General features: G+C 41.5%; 1 protein-coding gene across 1 annotated transcript; it reads right to left on the bottom strand.

Moving 5' to 3' along the window:
• Window positions 1-973: 973 nt before the first annotated feature.
• Window positions 974-15053, bottom strand: LOC118631034 (protein FAM228B-like). The gene is made up of 8 exons (XM_036263357.1): window positions 14961-15053; window positions 13911-13979; window positions 10620-10811; window positions 9860-9940; window positions 6847-6934; window positions 6599-6755; window positions 3972-4079; window positions 974-1073 (listed from the first exon to the last, which is right to left on the bottom strand). Exons 1-8 carry the CDS (start codon window positions 15051-15053, stop codon window positions 974-976), a joined length of 888 nt encoding a protein of 295 aa, XP_036119250.1.
• Between the last annotated feature and the right edge of the window lie 7383 nt (window positions 15054-22436).

Genomic DNA, 22436 nt, shown 5'->3' with positions numbered 1-22436 from the left:
TCAGAATCTGCACTTGTAAAATTTTGAGGAAGAAAGCAAGCATGTGGGAGGATGCTAAAACATGACAGTAACAGGAGTTAAACCACGAAATAGTTTTAAAACGTTTTCCATGCGTGAGTACAAATAGCAGCTCCCTTATTTGTCCTTGAGAGGTGGGAGGAGGCAATGGCAGGCAGAAGAGAAGATGGAAAGGGTGACTCTGTGCCCAGTCCACAGACCGCTCCCGTACCGATGTCTACCTGGCAGGTGGGCAGAGGGGGCTGTGACTTCTCCAAGCCCACTCCTCAACGAGGCTACACGCCCTGGCTGGTTTGGCTCAGCGGTTGGAGCATCGGCCTGCGGTACAGAGAGACCCGGGTTCGGTTCCCGCTAAACGAGGCTACACTCCACAGCCCGGACACAGCATGTGGAGAACAGAGCTGAAGGGAGCGAGCGGCAGCAGGGCCTGGCAGCGGTGGGTGAGGCCAGACCAGTCAAATGGGCACCAATATTTCCATACATTTTACATTTGAGACTTTCATTTACTTTGTAAAGTTTACTACTTTAATTTAGTATGTGGTCCTTCTGAAAACTTTCTGTCCTGGCTGAATTAGGGGAAACCAGATGTTGGGCCTGGCGGGGGTGTTACAGGTGGTAAATGGTAGAGATTGTGGAGAAAAAGGGGCAGAAACTCAGGGGAGGGAGCTAGGGCGACGCTGCAGTCCAGGGCCACCCACCAGAGGGCACCTCCACTTGCTCTGAATACAGGAAACCTGCCTCAGCCCCTTCTATTCTCCCTCCCTCTCTCCTGGGGTGGGGATGGGGTGAGGGAGTCCACTGCCTCTTCTCTTCCTGGAATCCTGCCACACACAGAAGTTCTCGGCTGCCCAGCTTTGGTATCAGCCAGTGCCGCCGTGTGTGCTGCAAAATGAAACTTCCCGGCTCTCACCGCACCCTGGTCCTCGCTGCCTCCTTTCCACCTCGCGGCTGAGGCTCAAGGAAGAGAAGTGTCTTCAGAGTTGGCCTCCTGGGGACCTGGATTCTTTCCCTCCTGAAGTAGAGGTTCTTTTTGCAGAAGGCTTAACCCTTTGTTTCTGTAGGGAGGAACCAGAAAGGTAAGGTTTCTCTTAATCATCACCTCAATTATAGTATTTTATTTTTTATTTAAATTCGAAGTTGATGAGTTCTATATGAATTTGTATATTTTTACGAAAAAGAAATCCAAATAAATAGCATGAAATGTGTTGCCTCACCAGCTGAGTGAGGGTCCTTTAGGGTAAATGGCCTCTCACAGAGCTATCCATGTGTCTCCCTGGGCAAGTCTCCTTTTCCCAAGGACAAATATGCCTTCTCCACCCCCTGGTCCACAACAGGGATGCTTCCCTTATTTGTGGAAGAGAATCTAAACTTCCTCCTCTTTATTCTGGGGTGGGGGTCGGGGTGGGGGTCATAGATTTACACCTTTAGTCTGCAGTATAAGCCCCCAGGTACTTCAACAATGCAATTTTTCCTTTATGTCTGGGTCTCACTCTGCTAGAAGAGGTATTTGGGGGGAAAAAACCCTTTTTATAGCATATTTAGAAATTACGTAGAATGAAGATGTTTATTATCCTAAAACCTGACCCAAATAGGTCTAAATAAGACTATAACTATAAGGGATAAAAGAGAAATTCACTCTTTTGGACCCTAATATACAGGAGCAATTCTGGGTCATTCCATCTTTTAGGGCTTCAGCTACCAAACGAGCAGAGCTTAGTTCCAGTACTTCCTAGCAGCCCACAGTTTCAGCTCCCATTCAAAAGGCTGCAGACGCAAAGCACACCTCGAGGACTCCGAGTGTCCCTGGGGACTGCTCCACCTGCAGCAGCCATCTGCATATACTTTAAATCACCAAGTTCCTCCTGAGGCCACCAGCTGTCCTCTCTACGGCCACGCCAGCGTCAAGCATCTCTAAAAGCCTCAGGCTTCTGCCACACGGATTCACTCATCAAATTCTGAGTGTCTCAGACGGAGGAAAGGGGAACCTCTGCAGCGTCCCTTGGGGCTTTTGGAATAGAAATTGTGGGCCAGCCCCCTAAACAACTGCGCACAAGGTCATTTTTCCTCTGCCTTGCTAGGTTCTCTTTTTTATTTTTATTTTATTTATTTATTTTTTTATATATTTGCAGGTGGTTTCATTTCACTTTCTTTTTATTGAGAGAGAGAGAGAGAGAGAGATTTGTTGTTCCACTTATTTATGTATTCATTGGTTGATTCCTGTATGTACTCTGGGAATTGAACCTGCAACCTTGGTGTATCTGGGTAGTGCTCTAACCAACTGAGCTACCTGACCAGGGCCAGATGGTTTCATTTTATTTGTATTTATTTATTTTTTTATCCTCACCCGAGGATATTTTTCCATTTTTTGTACAGATAGAGTGGGAGAGAGAGAGAGAGAAACATCGACGTGAAAGGGACACATCGAGTGGCTGCCACCCGCACGACCAACCAGGGCCGGGGACAAACTGCAACCGAAGTACGTGCCCTTAGCGGGAACCGAACCCGGGTCTCTCCGGACCGCAGGCCGATGCTTTAACCGCTGAGCCAAACTGGCCAGGGCTAGGTTCTCTTTTTTAATTAACAGCTTTACTGAAGTATAATTTACACATTGTTAAGTGTACAAACCAATGACTTTTAGTATATTTACAGAATTGTGTGATCACCACCACAATTTATTTTAAAACCTTTCTATCAGTCCAAAACCTCATGTTCATTTACAATCACTCTCCGTTCCCAGCCCCAGCCCTAGGCAACCAATAACCTATCCCATCTCTATTGATTACCTCTGCCAACCTGTCATACACACAGAATCATACAATATGTAGTTTTTGTGATTGTCTTCTTTCACTGAGTATAGTTTTGAAGTTCAACCATGTTGTAGCATATATTAGTGTTCCTGTTCCTTTTAATTGCCAAGTAATATACTACATATAAATATTTTGTTTGTCCATTGACCAGCTGATGACAACACCTGGGTTTGCAATGCAGGGATACTGTGATTAATGCTGTCACGAACACTCACTCATGCACAAGTCTCCATGTGGATAATGTTTCCATTTCTCCTGGGTAGGATCCTAGGAGACGAAATGCTGGGTCGCATGGTAATTTGATGTTTAACCTTTTGAGAAACTGCCAAACTGTTTTCCAAAGTTACTGTGTATTTTACATTTGCTCCAGCAATTTCTGGGGATCCCGAACCTTTAATCACATAGTTGACAGGTTATGTAACCATGTAGAGAAATCTCTTTAACTCCATAACCAGTTTCTGGAGATGATTCTCCATGTCACATGCACAGTAGTATGTATCACTTCTCTGCATATAACACCTCTTCACTCTGGGTGCACAACTACTGCCCACAAAACTAGTCCAGAATTACATGTTTACAGCTCCAATTCAGCTAAAGTCTCTTAACTTGTATGAGTGGTTAACAATTTTTGTCTGTGTCTATGCTTGTTATTTCTAATGTGTTAGCTGTTTGTTCTTTAAAACCAGAATGAGCTGGCCCTGGCCAGTTTGGCCAGCAGTTAGAGCGTCGCCCATGGACCAGAGAGTCACGGGTTCTATTCTGGTCAAGGGCACGTACCTCAGTTGCAGTTTATCCCCAGCCCTGGTAGGGGTCGTGTGGGAGGCAACCAATCAATGTGTCTCTCTCACATCGATGTTTCTCTCTCTCTCACTGTCTCCCTCCCTCCCTCCCTTCCACTCTATCTGAAGATAAATAGAAAAATATCCTTGGGTGAGGACTAAAAAAATAGAAATAATAAAACCATAACGAGCTGAAGAAAGTTGCCCCACACCCAGACACGGTGGTGGGACATGCCTGGTGTCATGCCACAAGGGCCTGGCATACGCCTTGGCACTGACTCCAGCAGCTTAAAAGATGGCAAAGGGTGGAAACACAGCCACGCATCTTAAATAAAAGAAGAGCGAAGCTGTGGAATAACAGGCTTACTTGCAAGTAACGGCTTTTCCTTCTTCCTGGGATTCCAGCAGACGAGGAGCTTTGGCCGAGGGTTTCAAATCCAAACTACTAGCGTTAAAATTCCCTTTCACTTTTAACCTTTAACGAGATAACGTGTGAGGATGTTTGGAAAACAAGTCTAGGTTATATACTCTTTCAGAGATTGTTACACTTTGACTGCTATGCAGATTGTCTAAAATACCATTACTTCAAGCTTGTGTGATTCCTGGGCATGTGAGAGTTGCTGAAACCATGATGAAGACTGGCTTACTGTTTACTGAGAACCTGACTCAGCTGGCAAAGTTTAAAGCACTCCCTATCCACGGGGAGTGTACACTGATGTAAAAAGAAGCCATAGAGATTGCATCATTTACAAGCATAATTACAAAATGTGCTTCCAAGAGATACCCCAACAGTCCATTCCCCAGTCTCCCTTGCCATAGGTGGCAGACGGGTACCTTAGATCCCTCCAGTCTTGCCCCCACTCAGGACTTCGTTGGGACGTTGATACTGGCCCTCTGAAGGGCATCCATTTTGCTGGCACAGATTATAGCAGAGCAGGTGTGGTTCCGAGGCCAACAGCTGGAGCAGCACCGCCCTGATTCTGCAGCTCCCTGATCACAGCACAAACAACACATCCCTCTGTCCACCAGGTCTGCACTGTGACTTTGGGTGTTGTTCCTGAAACTCAGCCCTGTTTCTTAACACCTCCCCCTCCCAATGACTCTGTGAGCAGTATAAATCCTCAAAACATGAATCTTTTTCTTGTGATAGACAAGAGCTCTGGCCATTCTTCTAACTAACATACTCAATAAACTTGGTATGCAAATGGTCACACAAAAAATTTATGGGACAGCCCTGGCCAGTTTGGCTCAGCGGTTAGAGCGTCAGCCTGCGGTCCGGAGAGACCCGGGTTCGGTTCCCGCTAAGGGCACGTACTTCAGTTGCAGTTTGTCCCCGGCCCTGGTTGGTCGTGCGGGTGGCAGCCACTCGATGTGTCCCTTCACGTCGATTTTCTCTCTCTCTTTCCTTCCTCTCTCTCCCTCCCACTCTATCTGTACAAAAAATGGAAAAATATCCTCGGGTGAAGATAAAAAAAAAAAAATTTATGGGACAAATCAGTCTAATCCAACTTAATCAGAATGAGTTTTCCTAGAAAATTTGGATTTTGAAATATGTTATTAGTAAAAGAAAACAAATGGGTATACCAAACATCTAGATTAATGTGTAAAGCACAATTAATGACTAATGGGCTTCCTGTATTAATATGTCCAAGAAAAGCATTCAATACAAAATTACAAGACATGCAAAAAAAGACAAGATAAAATAACCCACTGTCAAGAGATAAAGCAATCAACAGAACCAGATTCAGAAATGACCCTCATGATGGAACTATCGGGGAATTTAAAATAACTAAGAATAATGTGTTAATCTTATAGAAAGGTGAACAACATGTATGAACAGATGGAGAATTTCAGGAGAAATTAAAACTATATAAAAATCAAATGGAAATAATAGACATAAAAATCCTCACATCAGAGGGGTAAAATTCCCTTAATAGGCTCTTTTGTATATGGGACACAGCTGAGGAAAGATTCAGTGAACATAATGAGAGGTCAGTAGAAATTGTCTAACTGAAATACAAGTAGGAAAAAAACAACAGAGTATATCAGAGCTGTATAGCTATGAGACAATATCAAATGGTCTAACATACATAAAATTGGAATCTCAGAAGAAAAAAGAAAGAATAGGATATAATAATATTTGAGCCTTGGATGGTGTGGCTCAGTGGTTGGAGCAACAGCCTGTGCACCAGAAGGTCATGGGTTTGATTCCCAGTCAGGGGCACATGTCTGGGTTGCAGGTTTGATCCCCAGCCCTGGTCGGGGTGTATGAGGAGGCAACCAATCGATGTGTCTCTCTCACATTAATGCGCTCTCTCTCTCTCTCTCTCTCTCTCTCTTTCTCTCTCTCTCTCTCTCTCCCCCTTACCCCATCTCTTAAAAAAAAAAATCTTTAAAGTGATAGCCTAGAATGTCCCCCAAAATAATGAAAAACATCAAACCACAGATAGAAGAACCTCAGAAAACCCTAAGTAGGATAAACAAATGCCCTGGCCGTTTTGGCTCAGTGGTTAGAGCATCAACCCACAGACCAAAGAGTCACGGGTTTGATGCTAGTCAAGGGCACGTACCTTGGTTGTGGTTCATCCCCAGCCTTGGTCTGGGTCATGTGAGAGGCAACCAGTCAATGTGTCCCTTTCACTTCAATGTTTCTCTCTTTCTCTCCCTCCCACTCTGTCTTAAAATAGATTAAAGAATATATATATATCCTCAGGTGAGTATTTAAAAAAAAACAAAACAGAAAGAAGGGGGAACAAAACACCTAGACACATTATCATCTAGCTCATGAAAACCAAAGACAAAGAGAAAATCTTGAAAGTATCCAAGAAAAAAGAAACATCATATACAGAAAAACAAAGACAAGAGTTACAGATTTCTCATTGAAAACTGAAATTTAAAAACTAATTATAGATATGACACAATTTATATCATTCTCTCAAGAAAAGGTTTTCCAATTCCAATAGGTTCCATAATTTCTACAATATTAACCATTACCTGCTCCTTTTACAAAATTCACTTTCTATGTAGCTTGTAGACAGTTTAAGCCACTCATTTGGAGTCAAAAAACACCTTGAATTAGAAAGTCCTGGGAATCTGGAATGCAGTTTGGCCTTCTCGATCTCTTTAAATTCTTTCATTGTATATAGTTTGCCTACAAGATTAGTGATATAAATTAGCACAGTTAAATGCAACTCCCATTGCTCTTGGGTTATGAAATCATGTAACAATTAGAAACTAAGTACCAGTCTCGCACTGAAGAAGAGTTCTTTTTTCATCATCTTTGTCGTATTGTGCTTTTTTCAAAGGGTCACGAAATAGTGGGGTGGTAACCTACAAGAAAAGCACTTCTTTGAGGACTGGATTTCAGGCCTTTTCAGTCTACCCTGAATTTCAGTCATTTATGGCTCTTATGCCAGAAGAATCAAGAATACAGTATCTACAAACTAGTGGCAGTCTAACCATCATATATATTTAACACATTACAAAGACAAGGGGCTTTCCCAAGGCCTCAGCCATGGCTAGCTCTTATTTCAATAGCCTCTAAAGATTATTGTCGTTATTCTTAGATACTATACACAAACTCAACAAGTGGTAGTTTCTTAAAGATCAGTTATGATGTGGAATCTGAACCCATATCAATGAATTATTCAAACTCTGCTACATTAAAATCCGTTGGTCTGTCTTGTAGTTTGAATGGATCTTTTATCCATGTCATGAATTGGTTGTTTGGGAAAAGTCAGATCTCTGAGTTATGTGAGAGCTTCCAAATGTTCATTTGTTTTATTATACAGTGATCACATTTATTAATATTATTACCAAACTCATCAGTAAAGCCTTTGAGTATTGGCATGCTGTCACACTCAATATGATTTTTCCAAAATTCACATTAAAAGCTCACATTTCAGCCCTGGCCGGTTTGGCTCAGTGGTTAGAGTGTTGGCCTGCAGACTTAAGGGTTGTGGGTTTGATTCCTGGTAAAAGGCACATTCCTGGGTTGCAGGTTTGATCCCCGGCCTTCAGTTGGGGTTGTGTAGGAGGTAACAAATGGATGTCTCTCTCACACATTGATGTTTCTCCCCCCACACGCCCGCCACTTCCTTCCCTTCCACTCTAACTAAAAATCAGTGAAAAAACATCCTCGAGTGAGGATTATCCAAAAAAATAAAAGGCTCAAATTTTATCATTGGCAAGAAATACTACATTTTGTTGTTCTTATTTTTTAAAATATGTTTTATTGATTTTTTTAGAGAGAGAAGAAGGGACAGATAGAAACATCCACGTGAGAGAGAAACATCTATCGGCTGCCTCCTGCACGCCCCCCACTGGGGATCAAGCCCACAACCCGGGCACGTGCCCTGACCGGGAATCCAACCAACCGGGACCTCTCAGTCCATGGCAGGACGCTCAACCCACTGAGCCACACCGGCAATGGCTATTTTGTTGTTCTTGAAATGACAGACTCACTATGATAATTTTCCAGAAAATATCTGCCAAATACCCGAGATTTAATAACCATAGTTTTGTAAGTAAAAACGGCGATCCACGAAAACGCCTCCCAGCCCAGCTCTCAGGCGGACAGTCCCGCTGCACTTCGTGCGCAGCAGTGCGCTCTGCATACGCCTCGCTTCCTCTCGCGGCATTCAAAAGATGTGTCCTTGAGCATCGGGAGTTAATACAGTGAATGATTTTTACTGTTTGATCAAAGATATTCCAAGCGAAACTGAATGTCTCTCCTCTGCGTGCACGCACGGGGAAGAGCAGGCGCAGCACAGTCTGGAAACACGACCTCCCGTCCCGGCGGCAGCAGCTCTGTGCACCGCTGCTTCTGTCCCGTCGGAGCGAACGGCGACACGATGGGGAAGCCAAGTAACACTCGGCACTAGAGTGAAACGCACGGCCTAGCAGACCCCTGTAAAAGGCTTGGGGGCTCTCAAAGGTCTTGTACGTCACTTTGACAACTGCTGCTAAACCTCCAAGGGCTCAGCTTACCTTAAGAGGTCACCTGCCGGCTCCATTTGGAAAGACAGCATGGTCAGAGAACAGGTGGAATTCTGGTATCAGAAAGATCTGCTTTCAAATCCCAACACCGCCCCTCACTAGCTCTGTCACTAGCTAGTATATCTAAGGCTCTTACTCTAACCTCTCAGTTTAACTCTCACCCATAACGACAGGGACCACAGCACGTACACACAGACACATACCCACCTTGGGGGGAGAGAAAAGGACCCGCTCTGCATGCAAATGACAGCAGTTTAAAATGTCTATAACTCCAGGTAGGTTTTTGTTTAATAGTGTCCACTATTGGCAAAAGTATAGAAAAGTGGATGCTCTTTTGTGGGTGCAAATGTATACATTCTGGAGAACAAGTTGGTAATATGAACCAAATCAAGTATAAACTTTGACTCAGCAATTCTACTTCTAGCAACTACCAGAAAAATGAAGAAGTGAATAGTTACAGGGATGTTCATTACAATGTCATATATGACAACAATAGGTCAAAAACAATCTAGATGTTCAAAGTGGAATATGTAAAAAAAAAAAAATGATGGTTTAGCAAGGTAACATATATGGTTAGAAACACATCTATGTTCTGCTATTCGAAGCTGTGAGACCTTGGACAAGTAACTTAACCTATCTGTGTCTCACCTGTGAATTACCTGACATGGTAGCAGTGAAGATGAAATAAAAAGGTTTAACATTTGGTTACTCCCTCAGTGCAAGCTGGCTGCTACTAATAGAATAACATGCAACTGCTAAAAGTATATATTTATATTTGTTGACAAAGAAGCATACACTATTAAGGGGAAAAAATCAGACTATGCAACCTAATGTATGGTATAATCCTATTCTTGTAAAATAAAAATGTATATTTATACCTATATGTAGAAAGAAGTCTTGAAGATATATAGAAAAATGTTATGAGTTCATTCTGGGTAATGGAATTAAGTAGTTTTAAAATTATTTAACAATTGATTTTATCATGAAAATGTATTACTATGTAAAAAATTTAAAAGTCTATGAAAAATTTAAACATTACCTATTACCCAATCATTATACAATATTTTCAAATTTTACAGAGGTTTAATTTAATTTGGACTTTGGCTTTCTTGTTCCTTTCTAAGGCATGGAGATGGGAAACCATTCTTAAGATGTTACTACATTCTTAGGAAATTACTAAAAGACAACTCACATATTACGGCTGCTCAAAAAAACTAACTACATAATATTAAAGTTAAAATAAGAACTCTATCCTACCTTCAGAAAATTCAGGTCCTCTTTGTTCATATAAAAAGGATCATAATCTTTTGGATCATAGTGCTCTATAAATGTACTTCCCTACAGGAAGGAAACAAGCCACACATAAGAACAAGAGGCACACAATTAATTCTGAGCATAACAAGACTCAAGATTCAAACACACAGATACAGTCTTATACTTCTAAATGGCATCAATAACAAATGCAAAAGGGAAGAGAAGACCAAATTTAAAATTAAATTTAATGTATCCAAGTAATGAATCTACTTATAATTCACAAGATTTTAATAAAGAATGTTGGAACACTAAAATATTTGGGAATTTGTTTTAAAATGCCTACTAGTCAAATATCTCAGATCTCTTTAAAAATGCCAAGAGAACAGAAATATTTTATAGTTTTGTAAATAATTAAGTTCAGAACAAATCTAGATAGATAGATAGATAGATAGATAGATAGATGCAGATAGACAGAAATATAGATCCTGAACCTAGAGACCAAATTTTAAAAATTGATATGTAAAATTAATAATCACATGGGAACAACAATGAAAATGATTTTAATGTACACATAAATCCATCACTAACCCTCCTCCTCCATCTGTTCCACACGCCCTGGATTTAAGAGTGTGTGCTGTAACAGAGTACAGACTACTCATACAGAGTGGAGAGGGGCAGGCTGCTTGGATGCTTACAAATAAACAAAGATAACCATAGTTTTTAAACCAACTGAAAAAAAAAGTGTCAAATGATCTCTTAGTACCTTTTTATTTACATATTTTAAAAAAGTATCTAATTCCTCTTGTCTTCTTTTTTTAATCTTCTTATGTGAACGAACTTTTTCTGCAATTATCTTCTGGAGGGGATTTGCCACATGGTCAACCCATCTTTTATATAACATCTCTCTTCTTCTTACATTTAAAAAGTCATGACGTTGTAAATACTTATCTAGTTCCTAGTAAATAGTGATATAAGAGACAAATATATTATCTGAAATCTTTCTTGTTCTAGAATTTAAACTTCATTTATATTCCTAAGAATAATCCACAAAGTGATTCATTAATTCAGTCATTTACATGGTTTCTACTGTGTGACACACAATAGTGGAAAAAAGGAATACATGGATACATTAGACAATATGCCACCTCTCCCTGAGGAGAAGACCAACTACAAAACAAATCCACAAAACTATATATATATGTTCACTGCAGCATTATTCACAAGAGCCAAAAGGCAGAATGGAAACAACCCAAGTATCCATCAACAGATGAATGTGTGAGCAAAATGTGGCATGTACATGCAATGGAATAATACACAGCTATAAAAAAAGGAATGACATTCTGACACATACTACAACATGAATGAACCTTAAAAACAGTATGCCAAGTAAAAATAAGCCAGAAAAGAATCAATATTGAAGAATTCCACTTGTATAAAACATTTAGAATAGGCAAATAGAGACAGAAAGTGAATTAGAGGTTGCCAGAGGCTTAGGGAGGGAAGAAAGTAGAGTTATTACTTAATGAATACAAAGTTTTGGTTAGGGTAATAAAAAATTTTTGGAAATAGCCCTAGCCAGTTTGCCTCAGTGATTAGAGCGTCGGCCTGTGGACCAGAGAGTCCCAGGTTCGGTTCCCACTAAGGGCATGTACCTCAGTGGCAGTTTGTCCCTGGCCCCGGAGGGGTCATGGTGGTGGCAACCAGTCAGTGTGTCTCTCTGACATCAATGTTTCTCTCTCTCTCTTCCTCCCTCTCTCCCTCTTGCTCTGTCTGAAAATAGATGCAAAAATGTCCTCGGGTGAGGATAAAAAAAGAAAAAGTTTTGGAAATAGTGGTGATGGTTGTACAAGAAGTAAGTGTAGCCCAGCTGATGTGACTCAGTGGATTGAGCATTGTCCCATGGACTGAGAGGTCCCGGTTCAATTCCTAGTCAGGGTAAATGCCAGGGTTGTGGGCTCGATCCACAGTAGGGGGCGTGCAAGAGGCAGCCAATGAATGTTTCTCTCTCACTCTGATGTTTCTATCCCTCTCCCTTTCTCTCTCTTTAAAAAATCAATAAAAACATACTCTTTTAAAAAAGAAGTATGTGTAATTAATGTCACTGAATTGTACACTTAAAAAATAGTTAAAAATAGCTAAATGTGTGTCATATATATTTTACCACAAAGGGAAAAATATTAAATTTTAAAAAATATATTCTCTCGCCCTGACCGGTTTGGCTCAGCGGTTGGAGCGTCGGCCTGCGGTCTAGAGAGACCTGGGTTCGGTTCCCGCTAAGGGCACGTACCTAGGTTACAGTTTGTCCCCAGCCCTGTTTGGTCGTGCGGGTGGCAGCCACTCGATGTGTTCCTTTCACATCGATGTTTCTCTCTCTTCCACTCTCTCCCTCCCACTCTATCTGAACAAAAAATGGAAAAAATGTGCTCGGGTGAAGATAAAAATAAAAACACACATATATATATATACATATATATATATTCTCAAAGTGGGAGACAATTCAGATGAGCCTTAAAGAATGAAGAGTTATCGCCCTGGCCGGTTTGGCTCAGCGGTTGGAGCGTCAGCCTGCTGTCCAGAGAGACCCGGGTTCGGTTCCCGCTAAGGGCGCGTACCTCAGTTGCAGTTTGTCCCCGGCCCTGGTCGGTTGTGCGGGTGGCAGCCACTCGATGTGTTCCTTTCACATCGATGTTTCTCTCTCTCTCTCTGTTCCTCTCTCTCCCTCCCACTCTACCTGGACAAAGAGTGGAAAAGTGTCCTCGGGTGAGGATAAAAAAAAAAAAAAGAATGAAGAGTTATCTAGGAAGAGAAGAGATGGCAGAGAAAGTGGAAGAAGAATATTTTATGGGAGAAAAAGAGACAAAAGCAAAAAGAAGTGTAGCACGCTTGATTTAGACTATAAACTAAATCATTCTCACCAGAACTTCTTATCTACCTTTCATCTAGCCAGTGAAATCATGTAATTACTAGGATCAACAACATAAAATCAAAAATGGAAAAGAAAACAAAACAAAACAGAACCCTGACTGCTTCCTACTTTGTGAGGATTATCCCTCCCTAACTTTGGGTCACAGCACACTTCAACCATTCTCAATGCATAGTTCCTTTCCTTTTTAAACAACTCTGAAGAAAATTCTTTCTTTTTTTTTTATCCTCACCTGAGGACATTTTTGCATTTATCTTCAGATACAGTTGGAGGGAGAAAGGGGGGAAGAGAGAAACATCTCTCATATCGACTGCCTGCCACCGACACGACCCCATCCAGGGCCGGGGACAAGCAACTGAGGTATGTGCCCTTAGCAGGAGCCGAACCAGGGCCTCTCTGGGCTCTAACTGCTGAGCCAATCTGGCCAGGGCTGAAGAAAATTCTTAAAAACAACAACAGGTTACCTACTCCAGTGTTTAGTATACTTCACATGGACATTCACCTTTCCTATATTAAACCCATCCTGCTCCAGTTAAAGCCTTGATCTTACCCAGGTTTACCTGAGTAACTAACTCATTGCTGTGTTCCAGTAACAGCTCTTAAAATTCTTAAGAACACACAGAGACTCCATCAAAGCCCATTAAGATGAAGGAACAAGTGAGAAGGTACCTATAAAAGAATCCCCACCAAGGATAGGATAAGAGGAAGTCAATTAAAACAACCTCAGAAACCGCTTAAATTTAATCCTAGAGGCTAATGAGTGTTTTAAATTTTATTTTCTAAAATTTGTATAATGATGATGAACAACGTGTAAAATGAGAAAAAAAAATTTTTTTTTTATCCTCACCCAAGGACATTTTTTCACTTTTTGTTCAGATAGAGTGGGAGGGAGGGAGGGAGGGAGGGAGGGAGAGAGAGAGAGACAGCGACATGAAAGGGACATATTGAGTGGTTGCCACCTGCACGACCCAACCAGGGCCGGGGACAAACTGCAACCAAGGTACGTGCCCTTAGCGGGAACCGAACCCAGGTGTCTCTGGACTGCAGGCCGACGCTCTAACCGCTGAGCTAAACCAGCCAGGGCTAAAATGAGAAAAATTTTAATTGAAACATTCTATAGTCAATTCTTACCTTAATTACATAATTTTCTCTATATAATATTGATTTAATAGCTGCATTAACATCTTCTTTAGCTAATGCCTAAAATGACAGAATGAAATTTTGAAAGTCAAATCTCAAATATTAAATTATTAATACTATCTAGACTTATATTTTATGTGACAGACATACCTCTGGAAAGTTCTCTGTAAATCCAGTTTTGTTTTGTTTTTCAATCCTCACCCAAGGATATTTTCCCATTGATTTTCATTCAGAGTGGGAGAGAGACAGAGAGAGAAACATCGAGGAGAGAGACACATTGATTGGTTGCCTCCCCCATGAGGACCTCGACCAGGGCCAGGGATCCAACTGCAACTGAGGTACATGCGCTTGACCAGAATCAATCCCGTGACTCTTTGGTCTGTGGACCACACTCTAACCACTGAGACAAACAGGCCAGGGGCTGTAAATCCAGTTTTAATACCTACAATCATATCATAAAGTACCATTTAAAGATTATTTGAATCTTTCTGCTTTCAGCTAAACTCATTCCAGGGCAAAAAAGAACTGTAGTGACAGAAATCAAGTCAGAGCCTGCCTTGATGGTGGGCAGGGAGGAAGGGATTGGCAAGGGACAGGATGAGGAAACTTTGGGAGCACTGACTATGTTCATTATCTTGATTGTGGTGATGGTTTCATGTGTGAATACATGTCAAAATTTATCAAACTGTACACTTTAAATACATACAGCTTACTGTATGCATATCAATTATACCTTAATAAAGCTGTTTAGAAAAAAGAAATGACAATCGTAAAAAAAAAACAAACACATGTGTAAATTTGGGCAATGGGCTTCAACAGAAACTTTATAACTTTGTTATGTTAGAAAAGGTATACAATTCATGACGCATGATTCCATCTGAAGAAGCTAGAAAATGAAGAGTAAACACAAAGCTAGTAGAATGAAGGGAATAATAAAGAGCAGAATGAAACAGAAAACATAGAAAAGATGTTATATTTCACACAAGCTAGTTCTCAATGCAACTATCCAAGCATAAACTTCAAAATGCCATACTACTGTACCTCCATAAAAGAAAGTGGCTGTGGTTCCAACCATTCTTTTGAGCTCTTGAGTTTGGGAAGTTTGTCGAGATCATCATTGTCTAAATTTTTCATTGTGGTCCCCAATATCAGAGCTCCTAGAAGACTAAAAAGTTCGCTTATTTAGTGCTGAGGGTTCACCATCTTACTCTCTTCTAAGTGCGGTTATCGTGAGCATGACCGTGGAACGGATTCTGAACATTAGCCATCCACGTTGTCCCTAACAAGGGGCCTTCACCCCGGCCTCTGATAACGTCTTCAGAACCAGCCTCCTCTAAGTAGAGAGGCTCTCCCTGCACTGACCCGCGTCCCCCTGAACCCCAGGCTGCCCACGTCCCCTACAACACAGCCCTGTGGAGACAGCGTGGCAACTAGCGGCCCGGCTTCTAGGTAGTTTTTTGACCGATGGCCTCGAGTTGCAACTTTCTGGCTACGGAAGGCCACACCGGCAGCGCTGCTTGGAGACAGGAGGGGCTTTCAGACAAAATGTGCTTGTCCCAGTGCCCCCCCCCCCCCCCCCCCCCCCCGTATCCAAGGGAGAAGCTGTCGTTAGGGTTTGCGCCTTGTAAACCTACAGCACCCCGGGCCCCTCCCGAGACTGGCCGGGCTTTCGGTGCCCCTGTCCGGCGCGGGGTCCGGCCCGACGGCCACAGCCCCGAAGGCGGCGGCGGGAGGCTGAGCCCGGCCGGCCCGTGGCCCCAGAGTGGAAGGACGTTTCGCGTCCGGGCTCTCGGGACGCCGGGGCAACGACACGTCCGCGCGGCGCAGAAGCGGACAGAGTCCCCGGAGTCCGCGGGCTGCCCGCTCCGGGGCCCCGGCCGCTGCCTCCCGAGCCCAAGCAACTGCGGTCCCGGGCCCCGCCGGGCGGAGGAGACACCTGGAAGCCCGACGTGCGGCCGCGGTTGGCAGGTCCCGGGTGTGAACCAAGTCGGAGCGCTTCTCGGTGATGGACAGCTGTCACAGCCAATAGCTGGCACGTCGCCTCCCGTCCCGCCTTCCCCCGCGTCTGTGGACGGGGGTGCTCCGCACACCAGCCCGGCGGGCGCTGTCGCCTGGGCCACGAGTCCCCTGCGCCTCTGGTGTGTCCCGGCCTTCCTTTGTTGTTGAAAAACACTAGGCAGAAGCTCCTGGAAAGGAAGAATGAGTTAATGGAGCATTTTTTCTTGCTTCGAGAGATCTTTCATTGGAGTTATTTGATCAACTTGTTTTTTGAATGTTGGTCATTAGTATGAGTGTGAGAACACTGTTTCACAGGACATATCTGTTGGGAGCAATTATACTGTTGTCTCCACTCATATTTTTTTTACACTTATTTATGCTTAATTGTGGTAAAACATATATAAAATTTACCATCTCAACCAGTTCAGTGGCTTTAAGTACATTCACATTGTTGTGCAAATTCCACCAACCATTCCTTTCCAGAACTCTTCGTCTTGCAAAACTGAAACTCTGTATCCATCAAACGCTAGCTAACTCCCCATTCCCCTCTCCCTCCAGCCCCTGGCAATCACTCTTCTACTTTCTGCCTCTGAATCTGAGCACTCCAGGTACCTCATGTAAATGGAATCAAACAATGTTTGTCCTCTTGTCTGGTTATTCACTTACAATAATGTATTCACGGCTTATCCATGTTGTAACTATGTGTCAAAATTTACTTCCTTTTTAAGGCTGAATAATATCCCATTGTACATGTGTACAATATATACCACATTTTGGTTATCCATTCATCTGTCAGTGGACACTTGGATTGTTTCCACCATTTGGCTATTGTGAATAAGGCTGCTATAAATATGGGTATACAAATATCTGTTCAAATCCCTGCTTTTAATGATTTTGGGTGTATGCCCAGAAGTGGAATAGCTAGATCATATGGTTTTGTTTTTTGTTTGTTTTTGTTTTTGTTTTGAGGGACTGCCATACTGTTTTCCATAGCAGCTGCACCATTTTACATTCCCACCAGCAGTGCAGAGAGATTCCAATTTCTCCACATTCTTGCTAACTTTTGTTATTTTCTAGTTTTTTATAATTGCCATCCTAATGGATGTGATGAAGTGGTATCTCACTGTGGTTTTGATTTGCATTTCTATAATGATTAGTGATGTAAAGCAAATCTTTTCATGTGCTTAATGGACATTTGAGTATCTTCTTTAGAGAAATGTCTATTCAAATCCTTTGCCCATTTTTAAAATTGGGGTGTTTTGGGGGTTCTGTTGTTGTTGAGTTGTAGGAGTCCTTTATATATTCTGCATATTAACCCCTTATCGGATATATCATTTACAAATATTTTCTCCCATTCTGTGGTTTGCCATTTTACTCTTTTGACAGTGTCCTTTAATATGCAAAGTTTTAATTTTGCTATAGTCCAATTTACCTATTTTTTCTTTTGTTGCCTTGTGTTTTTGGTGTCATATTCAAGAAATCATTGCCAAATTTAATGTTATAATATAAAGCTTTTCCAGTTTTCTTCAAAGAGTTTTATAATTTTAGTTCTTAAATTTAGATCTTTGGTCCATTTTGAGTTAATTTTTGCACAGTGTGTAAATATTCTGTCTTTCATTCTTTTCCACTTCAAAGTTTTACAAAAAGTTTCTTTAAAGTTATTTAAAAGTTCTCTCTCTGTCCATACTGCCCAAAGTCCCACACCTCTTTTTATTCCATCACCTATCACAGTGTTTATCATACAGTAGGCATTCAATTATTATCTGTGAATAAAATAGATGGATATTTAAAGTAAGGGAGGAATGCCCTGGCTGGTGTGGCTCAGCTGGTTGGAGTGTTGTCCCATATACCAAAAGGTGGCAGGTTCAATTCCAGATCAGGGCACATATCCAGGTTGTGGATTCAATCCTGGCAGGAGGCAGCTGATTGAAGTTTCTCTCTCACTCTCTCTCTCTCCCTTCCTCTAAGATCAACTTAAAAAAAGAAAAGAACATTAAAAAAATAATAATAAAGTAAGGGAGGAAGTAAAAAAGCAGAAGAAACAGACTGGAAATGGTGCTGGTGTTCTAGCCCATGCTAATTGTCTAGTTCCCTGAGCAGGTCTGGCCTGAGAATAGCCCCTTGCCCAGGGATGCCCAGACCTGCATAGGCCCAACTCCATTCTCAATAGCCTGAGCATCACAGAACCTCTTCAGATTTGAGAATCATTCTTGGGATCCTAAAGTAAATCATTCTTGGGTCACCATGAAAGGGCTGAGTGGAAAAGGGCTGTGTTCCTGCCTCACTGGCCTACACAAAGGAGGGGAGCCTAGAGCAAGGATGCAGCTGCCCCCACTTCTCCCATGCATTTTCACTTACTAAAATGCTGGCGCTTCCCTCCCTGGCCTCTTTCAAAGGCTCAAAGTCTGCAATATCCCATTTAAATGTGTGACCATTCATTTAGTCAGCAAACTTCAGTTGAATTGTACCTTATGTGATAAGTACAGGGGATATCGAAATGACTAGGATACTCCAGGAATCCAGTCTGGTGCAGAAGAAAGGCAGATACTAGAGTGTTAAGAGTGTTATAAGAAAGGTATTGGGGTAGAATTGAGGGAAGGGAGACTCTTCTTGAGAAGGCATTTTGTATCAGTTATCTATTGCTGCATAACAAACCATCCTCACACGTTAGTGGCTTAAAACAATCATTTAATTTGCAACCAGTTTTGTAGGTCAATAGTTTGATCTGGGATTAGTCAGGTAGTTCAGCTGATCTTACCTCGGGTTATTCAGCTGCAGTCAGCTGGCAGACCATCAGTTTATTTTGTTTGTTTGTTTGTTTGTTTATTTATTTTGCTTTGCTAATTTCTTAAATATTTAGTTCCTTCACTTTCTCATGTTTCTTCTTTAATAGTGAACATGTTTAAGGTTATTCTCCCTTTGTTTGTTTCTACATAGTTTGTAATTCTCCCTCCTTTCCTTTTGAATATACACTTTGATACAAGGGTTTACTCAGATTGTGTTTCTACCAAATAGTTAGGGATTTGGAGGGAGGTCAAGGGATCTTTTTATTTTATTTTATTTTATTTATTTTCCTTTATTGATTTTAGAGAGAGAGGAAGTAAGAGGGAGAGAGAGATAGAAACATCAATGAGAGAGAACATTAATTGGCCGCCTCCTGCATGCCCTGCACTGGGGATTTGGCCCACAACCTGGGCATGTGTCCTGACCAGGAATCAAACCGGCGACCTCCTGGTGCATGGGTCAACAACGCTCAACTGCTGAGCCACACCGACGGGACAAGGGATCTTCTTTTTATTATTTCTAATTTTACTGACATGTGATTAAGAAAAGATGACCTATAAAATCTTTGCTTTGAAAAAATTGTCAAGGTTTTTCCTTGGTGACAAATTCTTGATTAATCTTGTAAATGTTCCATGGACCAAAAATTATATGCTCTATTTGCAAAATGTATTATATCAAGTTTACCAATTGCATTCCTCAGTTCTGCTGTGTTCTCATTAGCTTTTTAAATTATTATATCACTCAAATTCTGGGAGAAATGTATTGAAGTTTCCACTATGACTACATTTTTAGGCATTTATTCTTGAGTTTCTAATTTAACTGGTTTATTTTTTAACATAGTCAGGCTCATAAATATATCTTCTTCATAGATTCTATCTTTTTTTTTTTTTAATCCTCAGCCGAGAATATTTTTCTATTTATCTTCAGATAGAGTGGTATGGAGAGAGAGGGACAGAAAGAGAGAGAGAGAGGGACACATCAACTGGTTGCCTCCCACACAACCCCATCCAGGGCCAAGGATGAACCACAACAGAGGTATGTGCCCTTGGCCGGAATCAAACCCGCAACTCATTGATCTGCGGGTGACACTCTACCCCTGAGCCAAATTGGCCAGGGCAGATTCTATCTTTTTAAATTCGTCTGTCAATCTCTGGGTTTTCATAAAATTTATCCATTTAAATGTACTGTCATAACTAATATGTTTGATTTTATTCGTCCACTTCGTTTTTAAACATTTTTGTTTCCTCTTTTTTCTCTTATTTCCTTTGTTGACTTTATTAAGTGGTCATCATTTTTATTTTTTCCCTTGTTAATTTGAAAGTTTTCTTGTTCAAAATCAGATACCTTTCTACTGAATATAATCTATTTCCCCACAAAATGGTGTCCCCTTCTCTGCTGGATGTTTTCCCCACCAAGGCACTCACCAGTAAAATCAAAAGGGTTTCTCCCTGGCCGGTTTGGCTCAACAGTTAGAGAGTGGGCCCGTGGACCAGAGAGTCCCAGGTTTGGTTTCCGCTAAGGGCACATACCTCTGTTGCAGTTTGTCCCCAGCCCGGTGGGGTTGTGTGGGTGGCGACCGCTCAATGTGTCTCGCTCACATCGAAGTTTCTCCCTCTCTCTTCCTCCCTCTCTCCCTCCCACTCTATCTCAATATATAAATGCAAAAATATCCTCAGGTGAGGATAAAAAAAATTTCAAAATCAAAAGGGTTTGATTATCATTTAGAATTTCCCTCAAAGTAATTTCTTATATTTTAAAAGTTCTTATTTAGCACCTACATTACACACTTCCCATTTATCCTCATCCATTCAAATGTTTAATCCAATAGATTTTAGTTCTATATTTTTCAGAATTTGTTGTTTACAACTGTTTTCCCTCCATCTGCCTCTGTTCTAGGACATTTGTTACTTGGTTATACCACTTGCCTCAAGTGTTGACAGATGGATGTCTGGGTGATGTGTCTCAGAATTCTTGCATATTCACATATATCTTTGTGCTGATGATGCAGAGATTTATCTATCTTAGTTGGGTGTATGATAATTGGGTTGCAGTCCTTTTCTTCAGTCGATAGATGCTAATCTACTCTCTCTTCTAACTTCCAGATTGCAAATAGAAATGATGCCATTTTAAGAGTTTCTTTTTTAAATTTTTGTGGGTAACTTATTTCTGCCCAGAAATTTGTTACAACTAGGAATTTTAAGAAAATATAGGTATGTGATTTTTTTTTCTCAACTCATCTTTCAACATAGTGAATTATTTCAATTTGTAAAATCTGATACAGCTTAGGGAAATTTTATTCTATTATTTGTTTAATTATTGAGTCTTCTTTATCCATTCCTCTCCGTCTTTTAAAACTATTATTCTCATAGCAGGTTCTCCTGAATTTATTGTGCAAATCTCATATCCTTTTACAAATGTCCATCTCTTTAGGCTTTTGATCTGTTGCTTGAGATATTTCTTTTCTTTTTTCTTTTTTTTTTTTATCCTCACCCGAGGATATTTTTCCATTTTTTGTACAGATAGAGTGGGAGGGAGAGAGAGGAAGGGAGAGAGAGAAACATTATGTGAAGGGACACATCGAGTGGCTGCCACCCGCACGACCAACCAGGGCCGGGGACAAACTGCAACCGAAGTACGTGCCCTTAGCGGGGACCGAACCCGGGTCTCTCCAGACCGCAGGCCGACGCTCTAACTGCTGAGCCAAACTGGCCAGGGCTTGAGATATTTCTTGACCTTAATCTTCTTAGCCATTAAGGTCTCAACAGTCACTAGCTCATTTAATTCATTTACTGAATTATTTAATTGAAATTTTTTTTAATTCTAAAAATATTTTTTGGGGTACTCCTGAATCTTCTCAGCTGCTTTTATTTATTTATTTTTTAAGTTTCCATGTATTTCCTCCAGATCTCCATTTCTCTGGGCATATATTATATTCATTCTGACAGATCCTGACTCTGGCTGCTGGCTCACATTAGATATGTTATTTTCTTATGGTTGAAATACCTTAGATCACTATGGCAGGCCCACAGATGGTGAAAGGGGAAGTGGCTGGGTGTATAAAGCATAGTGAGAGAATTCCCTCCTCTTTTGACTTCCTGCACTGGCCCATTTTCAGGATCAGGGAAGGCAGTCAATCCATTAAACTCCACCAGGGTTCTTGTGACCTATGAACCTGGCATACTCCCTTGAGATATTCACCTTTCTACTTATAAATCTCTAAAACACTTGCCCCCCAGGCATCAATGTTTTATATTACTTGTCCAGAAACTCTGAAATTGTTCCTGAGATGCTTACCTAGACCAAAAGAATGAGAGTGAGTGGAAGACACTCTCTGGAGACTCCTTGGAGGACAATGCATAACAGGGCACTCACTAAAGGATGAGTAGGTTTCATTTAGATAGGACGGAATATAACTTTAAGGGCCAGACTACTGAGCTAGATCTTCAATCACCAGGGAGCCAGCAGCAGAGGCTTCCTGTCTTCCCTGGGACATGGTCCCTTTGAGACACTAGAGTCTATCTACCCACAGAAGTAGCAAGGAGTATCCACCACACAGTTTCCAGAAAAGGCCTCACGTGGACCTTCTCTCTGAATACACAGGCTTCCCCTGTTCCTTTCCTTGCAATGATGGCTTTGTTATAGATGGCAGGAGGGGGATAGTGGCTAACAGGCATTTTTGTAAAACAGAAAGCCTTATCAATATACATAATTTGAGTAACCTTCTTGAAAGAGGTG

This window comes from Molossus molossus, unplaced genomic scaffold (assembly GCF_014108415.1).
Source record: "Molossus molossus isolate mMolMol1 unplaced genomic scaffold, mMolMol1.p scaffold_m16_p_15, whole genome shotgun sequence".
NCBI lineage: Eukaryota > Metazoa > Chordata > Mammalia > Chiroptera > Molossidae > Molossus > Molossus molossus.
Note: the sequence above shows the minus strand (reverse complement) of the source record. Positions and strands in the feature narration are given on the sequence as shown.

Coding starts and splice junctions, on each gene's coding strand:
- LOC118631034 (XM_036263357.1), bottom strand. CDS start 15,053: ATGAAAAATTTAGACAATGATGATCTCGACAAACTTCCCAAACTCAAG. Junction 9,941..10,619: donor TAAAATATGTAAATAAAAAG/GTACTAAGAGAT, acceptor TCCTTCCTGTAG/GGAAGTACATTTATAGAGCA. Junction 6,935..9,859: donor AGGACCTGAATTTTCTGAAG/GTAGGATAGAGT, acceptor CTTTTCTTGTAG/GTTACCACCCCACTATTTCG.